The 13,321-nt window shown below is 29.9% G+C and overlaps 1 protein-coding gene across 1 annotated transcript in view; it reads right to left on the bottom strand.

The window, feature by feature from the left end:
* LOC129965701 (potassium channel subfamily K member 4-like) overlaps positions 1 to 12,621 on the bottom strand; it is a 104,571-nt gene extending 91,950 nt beyond the window's left edge. The window contains exon 1 of the mRNA XM_056079812.1: positions 12,332 to 12,621. Coding sequence (XP_055935787.1) covers positions 12,332 to 12,346 — 15 coding nt within the window. The 5' untranslated portion in view covers positions 12,347 to 12,621. The remainder of the gene's footprint in view (positions 1 to 12,331) is intronic.
* Between the last annotated feature and the right edge of the window lie 700 nt (positions 12,622 to 13,321).

The following is a 13,321-nucleotide window of genomic DNA, read 5'->3' as shown; positions in this document are numbered from 1 at the left end:
TTTCTTAACCAGCATTTCAAAATGGTTTATTGAACTAACTATTGGCGGATCAAAACGGTTACGTTGTTGTTGATTTGATTGACATTTATTAAGGATAAAGACGTCGAAACGTCTGTGATTGACTTGAAATATTTTTTTATTTCTTAATGTAACTTTATCCATATTTTGTATTTTAAAATAAGCATCTCATTCTTATTTAATAAATGCTTATAAATTCATTGTAATCTTAAAAGTAATTTTAAAAACTTGTGGAATTTTGCTTTCTCTTGTACGATGTACAAAGAAAGTATTGTAATCGTAAAAAAAAAAAAAAAAAAAAAAAAACCAGCAAAACTCGAGATTTTGAGAAATTTCCGTGTTTTCTATCTTTCTAAGTTCGGAAAATACATTTTTGAAAACATTGGTTTTTTTTTTCGTCTCTGATAACTCTGATAAGTATTCTCTGTTCTAATACAAGAGAAGATAAATAAATTGTGAAGAACTAGATAGATAAACTTTAGTGTACAATCTTAAAATCTAAGTATTTATCAAATTTTAAAACAAATGAGTGAAAGAGTTTGTATTTTCGCATATACATTATGTAATAGCTTACAAACGCAATGAGTTTAATCAGTAGAATTCAGTTTGTGATCTTGTCACCACAACTATATTGTGTCATATATTTGTGTCAAATTCTGGTTTCAATGGGTCGGAAAAAGTCCAAATACAATGTTCATGCTTTAGATTAAATGCTAAATTCATGTCAAAAATCTATATTTTGGAGCTATTGTTCGCCAATGCCATGCAAAGCATTCTTGGCCTTACCCAAGGTCCACAATTTTTGTGCGAGGTGGGGGGGGGATAAGATCTTTATTGGGGGGAATAGGAGAAAATTTCGGGGAACCACTCTTTCTGCTTTTTAATATTTTCTACGACAAAAAAAAAATTGGAATAAATAAATATATATATTTAATAAATAAATATATATATATTTAAATATTTTAATGGAAATTAGTTACAATTTACAATGGAAAAATGTAAATTTAAATTGAAAGAAAAAATTTTATTTAAAAAAAAACTTTATTTAAGCATATATACGATAAAGAGTATTGAAATATGAGTTTTAAAGTTATTTACTAGTAACAACATTCATAGGATTAAAATGGGATAAAAAAAAGTGATATCCTTATAGCATTATACTTAAAATTATCTTCTCGAGATCATAAAATTAACAAATGTTATTAGAGTTTGTCTTTAAATTTGTTATAATATTGGTTTCTTTTCTTGTGTACTTATTTCTTTCTCAAATGATTTTTTAAATATTTATTTTCTAAATATTTCACGGTTGTTTCGTGTTAACTTAATAATGAGTTAAAAACGGGTTTTTTTTTGTTTCAAATAAATAAATTAATAAAAAAATAAGGAAAATAAAAAGAAATGTATGATATTTTTTTTCATTTACTTTATTTTTACATTTATTTTTTAATATATAATAATCTTTGCATTTTCTGAAATTTTAGTGTAGAAACTGCTCCCATATCTGCCTCTGAAATCCCATTTATTCGTGTGTGACTATTTAATTTTTAAGAGTTAAAATGACTCGTTCGAGTACATCAACGTTTAAAATATTTTACAGACAAAACAAAGTGCTGCCCAAAGAACAAAAAATACTTCACTTAGAACAGCAAAATGAATTTAAAAAAATAACAATTCGCTATATTCTCACGTGCAAAATTAAAACTAAAAATTTTCCATGTTTGTTTTTCAATATCGTCCCTTTCAAACATTTCCTTCTAAGAATGTTTAAGTAAATTTGAAGTTCAACTTGAATCAGAGTTTACAAACCATGACCATCATTTTCTTAAGGGAAGCTTCATCAGCACTTTTCGATAGTTTATCCTTGAGGGATTATTATTTTTAAATTGGGAACTAGTTAATATTTTGTGTTTTTAAAGAGTACTTATTTATATGCTATTTCCAACCTGCTTCTAGCTCTGCAGTATTATCCCGATTTGCTTAAGGCGGATTTTCTCTCATTCAATCTATTCGACGTCTCTTTTCCAAAGAAACATTTCTTTTCTCGTCCAGTATGAATATTTTATCGATACCACAATATTGGAAATTAAATAAGAAAAAGAATAATAACTAAGGAAATATAATTTAAAAAAAAACGGATTTTTGTTTATATGATATAAAGCAAAAATTAATTTAATATAAGATAAAGAATTCAGAAGCAACTCTTAACTAACGGAGCAACTTTTTACTCACGGAGCAACTCGTAACTCTAAATTTTCACGGCCACTAACTAATAAATACTCCATAAAAATGTTTGAGCCGTAGTTGTAAAGTCTCGGTTTCCGAACCAGAAAGGGGGGTTCAGGTTCGAGACCCGATTCCACTGAATAACCGTTCGTGTAAGCGGGTCGTTACCCGTTGAATCCGTCGGGCCCAAACGTTCCCCCTGATATGATGCGGAAGTTTAGAAGAGGAGGTTGCCAGCTCAAGCGGCGTCCTCGTCATTTGACCATGATTCAAAATGACGAGGCCCGTCCCAAAATAGCCCTTGTGTTGCTTTATAACCGGACATTAATCTAACTAAACTAAACCATAAAAATCTTTGAGATTCGGTGGGGTTGAGAACGCCATGGATACGCAGATTTTTATTTTCAGAATTCTGAAAATGAATCATGAGTCAACACATGGTCATTTTGTTTTTAGAGTAGAAAACCGAATATGCATTTTTGATACATTATATATGACAAATTGAAATCAAAATTTGATGCAAACCTACAATTTTAGTAACAAGATGACAATCGAAATTTCATTCATTTAAGTCATTGGGTTTTTGAATTGTTGCATTTACATCCACGCGAATGTACAGACCGATAGACAGCGAAATCATTGACAGATCTGATTCAAAATTCGATACGAATTTACAGTTTAGATGCTACAGCTGTATGTCGAATTTTTCACTTAGCAAATATCGTGTTTACCTGCACTCGTACTAACAGACAGATAAACATCATACGAGTGGATTTCCTTTAACATTTGATAGAAGTTAACTTTCGTCAGTTTGAAGTATAACTTTTTAAAGCAAACAAGAACTGAAACGAAAATAAGGATTCTAAAACAGATAAAAATCTGAAGGAAGAGATATGATGGAATATTTAGAAAAACAAATGAAAAAGTTGTTGCATTCAATAATTTAAGTATTATCCTGAATTCTATAGGCTCAGGAATGCATTTTGACATCTTATTGAGCATGTATTAAGCCTCTTAAAATAGCATTTAGTATATATAAAGGCATTTTGATCAAACTCTTAAATATTTATTATTTAACAAGAAAAAATGTATAATAAAACTATTAAGAGTTAGGGAATGGCACATCGCGGTTTATAAACAAAAACGAATCTACAAATTTCATGAGAATAAATATAATGAGAAGTATTATTTTTACATATTATTGAGAATACTTTGTGCGATTCAACACGCTATAATAATACAGTAATATATCGACTTATGCTACCGTTATTTTCATAAATTCAAAATTACGTGGTTTCTCACTTTTTTTTTTTTTTTTTAAGTTACGAATATTTTGCATCGCTACTAATAATAGAGGTAATGTGAATGTTGGCGCTCTAGAGACCGCCAAACTTAAAGCTACCAAATTTATTGCAGAGGCAATTTGGAGATTGAGAATGCACACTAAGAAGCATTTTTTTTAATATTTTAATTTAAAATTTTGAAGTCTCCCCTCCCCTCTCCTAAAAATCTTCGAAACTATTACAGCTCAAAAATGAATTTTACATCTTAAAATTCAAGCAATTAGGATGTTACTAATTTAATTGCTGTAAAGGGTTTTTTTGTCAATTTTCAATAAAATTTTAAAAATATTTTTAATACATTTCATTGCTGTAAAGAAACACAATTCATTTTCACTCATGCCACAAATATTTCATCTGGTATATTTCTTCCATTATGGATGGTGAAGTACGATGACACAGTTTATTTTCTCATGATGAATAGATTCTTAATAAAATATGCCTTTAAAAACTTTTTGAAATTTTGTTGGACTTACAACTATGATTTTACAAGTAAGTAATGGTAAAAGATTTTTAAAATATGTCTTTGAACTTTGAAATGCTTTCAGCAGGAAAGTTCATAATAGTTGAAGTTTAATTGTTCCGATTTCAAATGAAAGCTCAAATTTTAGTTGAGAAGATAGAAAATGAAGAAGATGCCACAGCACAAAATAAATAAATCAATATAAGGCTTCTGAAAATATTTTCTGCATCTATATCAAAATTGAATGTATTTTATTGAGGAAACAATGAAACGAAAAGGAATTCATTTGAACATTTCAGCAACCATCAATCTTGGCGAGCCATCTAGTTGACATAAAAAGTTTTAGAATATAATGCAAGTATAAAATTATGAAATAAACGCTATAAGTAGATTTGGATTTTGGATTTTGCGGATTTTATTGGCACAAGAGCCATGATGTTGGCTATGCTGCGCCAAACTGTATTTTTCAAGATTAAATTATAAAATTTCAGCTATAAAAACAAAACAAAACAAAAACAAAACAAACAAAAAAAATGAAAACTTGAGAAAGATGAAGAAAACTTAAATATGTGGATAAAAACCTATTGATTTCAAAAATGCAAAAATTTGAACATGTGGTGTCTTACCAAGTAAGAAATGTAATGGAGTATTCGTATTTTGAAAGAAGTGCAAACGTTGAGCATTGAAATTTGGACATTCTGACAATATATGTTTAACAGACATTTGACAGTCACACTGTGAACATAGAGGTGGTTGTTCACCTAGCAACAAGTGGAGATGGGTGAATCTCGTATGACCAATACGTAAACGGGTTAATACTGTGTCTGCTTTCCGATTAGGTAATGAAGACCACGGTTGTACATAAGGTTTAATAGCATGTAGTTTATTGTTAATTTCAAGGTCCCACTGAGCTTGCAATTTGGAATAAAGAAGCCTTTTAGTGTGCTTATTTAAGTCGCTTACAGGAATAGATGTGACCGCTGGGCTATAAGTAGAAATAAAGTGAAAAGCTATCTGATCCTTTTTCAAAAATGAACAGGAAAAAATACCTTCCATAGATCAGATCACTCATGCAATAGAATAAATTGTCACAATTTTGAGCAAGTCAAAGCGATTGGATAATGAATGCTTGTGAACAATGAGCTCGAGCGATTGGATAATGGCGACCTTGAGCTTTTGAACTTGCATAACAAAGAGCGGACTGACAATAATCTGGCAAATATGCTAAGAAAATACTATTAAAGGAGCTGATTACTCAGGTCTAGATACAATGGAAAAACAAACGATAATTACAAGTTTAATAGATCATCTCGGCCCTTCTCAAAAATCAATTTAATTTTTCAAGACAATAATTTTAGTTATGAAACTATTCTAGATACAAGTTAAAGAATAAAAATATATATATTAACTTACTATGAGAGAATTTTAACTAAGAAAAATATAGGTGGTCTATAGTTGATCAAATGAGTGCATTAGATGAAGCTATTATCGAAACAGTCTCAATTTGTGTAACAATTTTAATGCGTACTCTTTTGCATATATATGTTACAACTGGACTTTTTATTACCTTTCTTCCAAATAGCTGTTTTCTTAGCACTTGCCTCGTATTAAATAAAATTCACTTAGGAAGTTATACGCGAATCCGACATGTGTGTACATCATTCTTTTGTCCCCTTATCTTTGTCTTATAAATGCGTAATAAATAAATAAAAAGTTATTTTTTACAAGCAGTTCCCATTCATAACATTTTCCAGATACGTCTTAATTGAAAATAAAAACAAAAACCCAATAGGAATGCCTTTTCCCCCGTTCTTTTGAATAATTATTCAATATGGTTTGTTATTTAATTAACCTGCTTCTGCAGGGTCATCCTCGACATCTGACCGCGGTTAAAAATTACTAGGTCCGTTCTAAAATAGTCTTAGTGTTTCTTTAAAGTGGGATGTTCATATAACTAAACTAACCTAAAAACTAATCAGTACCCAATAAACAAATTGAAGGACAATTAGAAAAATTGGATATCGATCTAAAATTCTAGTTATAAAACTATATACCTAACTTATATAAATAGTTGCCCTTATGTTTTAGGCCGAATGCCAAATTTGAACCATCCATCAACGAACTAGACTCGTGTTTTTGGGTAATTGTGTCCGTATGTAGACAGGCAGATATATTTTCCCAGGACACATTTCATACAAAATTTGACACAAAATTCACATTATGGATGTACAATGTCACACGCCAAATTTTGATAATCCAGATTTTCCCATTTTTGATTTATCCTATTCATTCAGATACTAACAAAATTCCAAAAATGTTTTTTGCGTACCGGGGAGAATGAAATGTTGAGATTCGTAAAATTAATTCGTTGAATACAGTACTTCCATTTTTGTGTGATTTGTAAGTAGACAAATAAAAATCCGGCAGGAATGCACCCTCCCCCTCCAAAAAAAGAACTTTCTCTCATAATCTCTAATAAATATTGGGCATTATTAACCACATACCGTTGACGAACAATAGTTACGAAAAAGCCTGTTGGCGTATGAATCTTTGACGATGAATCGCTGCAATGGAATTTTTATACAAGTACCAGAAAAAATAATATGCATTTTTAACATCTTTTATCTTTTTTTCAACCTATTGAAAGAATAATTTGACACAGAACTATCATTGTAGTCATAAAATCATATATCAAATTTTAGTTAATCTAAATCATTGCCTTTTTGAGTTTTCATATTTACATAGTTGTAAAAATACACCTTAGCAGGAGGGAGATTCCTTGACGAGTTTGATTGCAAATTTGTTTAGTCCTTTACATTTTGTATTTATGGTATTCACCTGTTCTCGAAGAATCTGGCAGATTTCCTGTAAATACAATTTGCACAAAATTTGACAAAAATTAACAAATTTGGGATCAAGACCGTATACCAAATTTCAACCATCGAGCTCAAATCATTTTTGAATTATTGTATTCAAAAACAGGAATAGAATAACTCATAATTCCAAAAATGTGTTTTATGGATTTAGAGAGTTCCGGAGAGTGAAAATTCGTCAAAATTTCGAATTCGAATTTTTTGACAATTACAATATTTTCACTTTTTAAACTTCGTATACGAAAACATAAAAAAGTGAAAAACGAACTTTTCTCAAATATTCAAAATGATTATCTTTAAAGGTAAAGGCTGCAGTTGCGTTATGGCTGAGAACTCAGCTTCAGAATCCCTGCAACTGCTTGATGGTTGAGCACTCAGCTTCGGTATCCGGCATCTCGGTGTTGGGAATTAATCTCACATTAACGATTTGATGCACGATTATTCTTGACGTTAGTTATAATATAAAAGATTGGCGGTATATTTGCAATCAAACAAGTATATATACAATCCAGTTGTCGACTGGAAAATGTAATGAAAGCCTAGAATTTATTTTTAGCGAATTCAATTATTAATTCATATTTATCCTTGGTTTTCCATTAAAAATAAGCACTATTACGGCAATGAGGTACATTCATTACTTTACATTTCGACAAACACGCAGAATAAATAAACACACTTAATCCAAATAAAAAAATTTCAGGCGCATTCAGGTTTATTATAAACCTATTTTTTTAATATGCTCATATTGATTAAATACTAATCATTCAGATTAGTACAGAAGAAAATTTTATCTTAATATATGATAAAGAATGGTTTTATCATATATGATAAGATCATATAGAATGACTTTATCTTAAATATATAATGACAAAAATGAACTAAGTAAAACAAAACAAAAAAAAAACCCTCAGAAAAAATTAATATTTAATACAAAAAAATTTTTTTAAATCAACATGTCTTAAATTTTGAAGCTTTTAATTCCTTTTTAATTTTGGATATAAATCTAAGTCATTAAAACTTTTATCCGAATTTTTCGTCCACTTTTAGAATCATAATGAAATTCCAGAATCATTTCAGAACAATGGCTGAAATTATTTATTGATTATAATTATTTTGACTTATTCATTATCTAAAGTCTCTATTCTTCAGTTTGGTGATAATTTCTGGTGGATAAGATATATTACTTTTATCTGTAATTATGTTAAATATAATTTTATGGATGTTGACCTTGAATCATATTTATATTGTTCAAAAGAATTAAAATTTTTTTTATCAGAAATTCAATTTTGAAATATTTAAAAAAAATATGTGTAAGTTTTTGTTGCTTACCGTGTATTTTCTTCCAAAATTGTTTTTAAATTTATAGATTTATATAAATAGAGAGAGTTTCACATTTCTTTGATAACTGTTTCATTATGGAATTTATATTTAAAATTCTTCTTCATTCAAAACATGCATTCTTATAAAATAGAATAAATAGTATAGTTCGAAAATTTCAGATTTTTTTAAACAATTTTTTTATTTAGAATAGTTCTGATATAAGGAATGGTAATTATTCTAGCACCATTACGGAATTTCGAATGCCGTTTTTCTCTGCAATCGGAACAAGAACATTACATACATGGAATATTTGCCCATTGCCTTATGAAACAATAAATAAATTTGTTATTAATATTTTAGGCGATACTTTGACGATTTAGGCTTCGATATAACAAAATGTGTCGCATAAACATGCTAAACAAAAATAACCTATAACTGGTGATGTGCATAACATTATATGCGCGACTTTGCATATCACAACTAATGTATATTTATTGTAAACGATATAAAAATCATAAAAGAATATTTTCTCAAGATTCTCAACAGTTTTAAATTCAAAATACAGCAATATTACATATTTATAAATGAAAGGGTTATTGCATTTTTCAAAGCGTTGAAACTTTATAGATTTTTTTATTTAATATTTTACATTTGAAAGCTGAAAATGTCTATCGTAATCAAATTTCTAATGGAAAATGTAGAGAAGGAAAAATCGATCGAAATGAGCTCTTATGAAAGTTTAATCGATGTTTTGAATAGAATTGCGAATCAAAAGAAAATAAGTTTCGTAAAAGTGTTATTCACAATGTAATTTATCTCATATACGCGTTAATTATCCGACTAAAAATTATGATATTAATATAATCAACGGTATAACTGACATCAAATATTCTGTTTACATGCCTGCAGTATTGTTTTTGCGATCTATGAAAGCTACCGATAAAAACGACTTGATTATTAATAAAGCCTATTAGAATGTAATACTTTCATGATATCTTTCGAAACTAAAATGATTTTTTTATATAATTTATCTGACAAAAGCATACTATTTGTCGATACCAGGGCATACAAATAGATTTATGCAGTAAATCTAGGTACCTATGATTAAAATATATTTATCGAAACTTGAATTTTATATGCAATACCATGTGCATGCAATTTTATTTAAATGCAAAATCAATCGCATGTAAGAGAATGGAATTATTAGATTATAGAGAATGGAATTATTTGAAATTGAAGGTAATCAGAATATGAACGCTAATCACCGTGTGCTCGCTTCCATATAAAACATATCCAAAGAGCAATTATTTCTATATAAATTTTAATAATCCAAGCTGTAAAGAATACAGGGAAATGTTTATAAGCAAGAGATAAGAGTAACTTAACAAAACGCCTTCCAATCTAAAACAATACTGGATAAGCAATTTTGCATTAGCGAAACTGATGATATTGTTTAAATAATGTAGAACAATATTTTAACCACCATCAAACCACATTGCTCATTTAAGATATGCCATCTAAAGTATTGAAACACTATACTTCAATAATCTCTAAGAATATGTCAAATCAATGGTGTGTGGGAGAATCATAAATAATTTTACTAGGATGAAAAAAATAGGTAATTAAGAACCTCTAATCAAAATAAAATATGTTGTTGATAAGCAGACAAGAATGTATCGTTCAGACAAAAGTTACTAATTGCTGATTGATATTATTTATAATTAAATGAATTGAACAGTATACCACAAAAATAGAACAGATAACATGCAAAAAAATTAGCACTAGATCGAAATACACGTAGAAACAAGTATACATTCGTGATCCTTTTAGCTAATGGTTTAGATTAAAATAATCATCTACATTTTAGCTTGCTTATTGCAACTAATTATTCAAGTCGTAGGATTGGAAAACTCAAGAGGGCTGTTTTCAAGATAGCCTTCAAATCATTTTATCAGAAGGAAAAATTCATCATACATAAGAATCCTAATAAAAACGTGATTTTTCAGAATGATATTTGATCGCATAGGAGAATGAATGCAAATATAATCGTCAACCCCAATGGAATCGATCACCAACAAGAGCTAATTAGAAATGAATGTCACATATCCATTAAGTGCTAATGGGAATTAAAGCGATCACATGCTATTAGGGATTGCAATACCGGTATACCGGAATACCGAATACCGGTATTTTGAGCCATTTGTACAATTTTGTAATACCGGTATTCGCAAGTTTAAATACCGGTTTTTCGGTATTTACTAGAAATTTTTTAAATTGTCTCCACTATATGTTCAGGGATTGCCAACATAACAAAATAGTATACGTTTTTGTATTTATGTCTCCCTAATGGGCGAAATGAATTAACTAATTAATGGCTTAATTAATTGCTTAAATCTAAATTAGAGAAACATGGATTATCCCTGAAAGAAGGAATTGTATCCATAATGACTGATGGAACAACAGTTATGAAAAATGTTGGAAAGTTGATTGGTGCAAATCAGCAATTGTGCTATGCTCATGCAATTCAGTTAAGAGTAATAGATGTATTATACCAAAAAAATAAACAGAAGAATCCAAATACTGTGGATATAGAAACTTCGGATACCAACTTTGAAAAGAGTTTGAGTGAAAGTGATATTGACAATGAAGATAATGACAATGTAATTGTTGAAGAAGATATTCCTAATGAGGATGAAATATTAACCCATCAAGAATTGCTTCCTATAATATATAAAGTTCGAAAAATTGTTAAGATATTTAAACGTTCCCCTAAAAAAGATGACATATTACTAAAATACATACTAACTGAAAATCAAACAGAATATATGTTAATATTAGATTTTAAAACACGTTGGAAACCGTTTACTCCTAACAGCACACATCATTATCTGAAGATTATATATTACATTGAAAAAATCGCACAGAAGAAAGGCATATCGAAATAGAAAATATCTTATGATATTTACATAATTATAATGATTTTAAAAATGAAAATGAAAAAGATGAAAAGAAAATAACCAATTCAAATCTGATTAAGTTTATAGTAAATTTTCTTAAAATATTTTACCCACAAACCTATCCACATTCAAAAGAATTCGGTTCAGTTATCGAAGATTATGACGACACTAATGTCGATAGTGAAAAGGAATTGTCTCTTGAACAAAAAATAGAATTAACGATAAATAAGAAAATTTCAACGAACCAAAATACAATACAGAAATCAACTATATCCAAAACCATCCGATAAGAAATTGATTTATTTGAAGATGGGGGATTTAGAGGTAAATACTTGAGAAAAGTATATCGCGCATTGCTATCAGTGCCACTAACTATCGTAGATGCCGAAAGAGCGTTTTCAACAGCTAGTAATTTTTGCAAAAATTGCTTTTCAGGCTTAATGACAGTACAATTGATGCATTATGTTTTTTAAGAACACATTTCAAAAATTTGTATTAGTACCACAGACTGAATAGTGATATTTACAATTTTTTGTGATTTAAATAAATAAGTTGTTCCTTTACTTTTTTGTGATTCTTTATATACTGTTATAATTTATAAGTTACAAATTATTTTTCCTGATATTTACCCTTTCTAATGAAACTAGAAAATAAAACAAAGAAACGCCTTTGTTTTCTTTCTTTTTCTAAAATTTCTAATACCGGTATTAAAACCGGTATCACGGTATTAAGATCTAAAAAATACCGAATACCGGTATTGAAATTTTGGTCCGGTATTGCAATCCCTACATGCTATGATAAACGATAAAGAATTCAGAAAATGATGATAGAAGCATGAATATCCTATTTAGCTGTTCATCGACATGAAATATTCATCGAAATTTCATCTTGCATATCACCATTGATGATGCAAATATCGCTTCATCAGCAGAGACAAAACAATTGTTTTCAAGGTAAAATCCATCATCTATCCAGAATTGTTTCAGTGTCATCGTCGGTTCCACCAATGATATTGTTAGGAAGACAGTCATCACAGAATCCACCTGGCACCTTGACCTTGCACCATAAGGGGAGGGAAGGGGATATGCGATGATTCAATCGACAAGTTTCGAACAGAAAGAGAGGGGGTGCTCTTACCGTTCTCGGGATCATCCTCTCGATGGGTCGGCGAAGACTTGTCCTCCGCAGTCCTCATCGGATCCTCGCGCATCGTCATGTCCCGCACGCGCCTCACTGTACACCGACTGTATTTTTAGTTTTTGCTCCGTCTCTAACTCCTCTCGCGCGAATTTGCTGCCTTTGGAACGACTCCAGTTGGACGACACCAGTTGCTTCTGTGTCGCAGCCTATCCCCCTCCTCTCTTCTTCCCCCTGTTTTTTATTTCCATTTCGTTTGCTTGTTTTGCAAGACCTACCCTTTTCTTTTCCGACATTACCGACGTTTTATGCGAGGCTTTGTTATGCACCGCGATTTTAAAGCGACTGCGATGGGAATGTTGTTTTGGAAGGGTTGAATATTTTCGAAGGAGAAAGCTATTGATGTGGGATGTTTGTCACGCCTTCTGTCGTTCATTGGCACAGATATAAAGCGCCTGCAAAAAATAAGATTTTCTTTAATAGTTTAATATTAAGAAAAACATTTTTTCTATGTAATTCATATTGAGAGATCCATATCTTTAGCAACACGACATGATGCAAAATAAATAAATAAATAAAAAATGTCCTCAATTTTTCCCCCCAACTATATTTATCATTTTCTTAGACACATTTTGGAGATTTTGAGTGTAAGAATTTAGCAGTATCAGAGTTTCGAGTTAGAAATTGCTTTTCTATTATTTTTACAGGGTGCCCACAAAGTATGCATCGTTTAATATTTAAAGATTCAGATAGAACACGTTAAGATGAGTATTTTGATGCATAATGTGTGGGATCCCTGAATATAGCGTTATACTCTAATTACCTATATGTTATACATCAAGTATTAAACTCTGTAAGCTTGTGGGACACCCAGCATTTTAATGTAGACACTTTTATTAGCTCGCATCGTTAAGATATTCCCTTCTCTTTTTATTTATTTATTTATTTCCGCAGACGTGTTTATCCTCTCCCAATGCTGGATTTAGATTT

Source organism: Argiope bruennichi, chromosome 4 (assembly GCF_947563725.1).
Source record: "Argiope bruennichi chromosome 4, qqArgBrue1.1, whole genome shotgun sequence".
Classification (NCBI taxonomy): Eukaryota; Metazoa; Arthropoda; class Arachnida; order Araneae; family Araneidae; genus Argiope; species Argiope bruennichi.
This window is presented reverse-complemented; position numbering and strand designations above follow the sequence as displayed.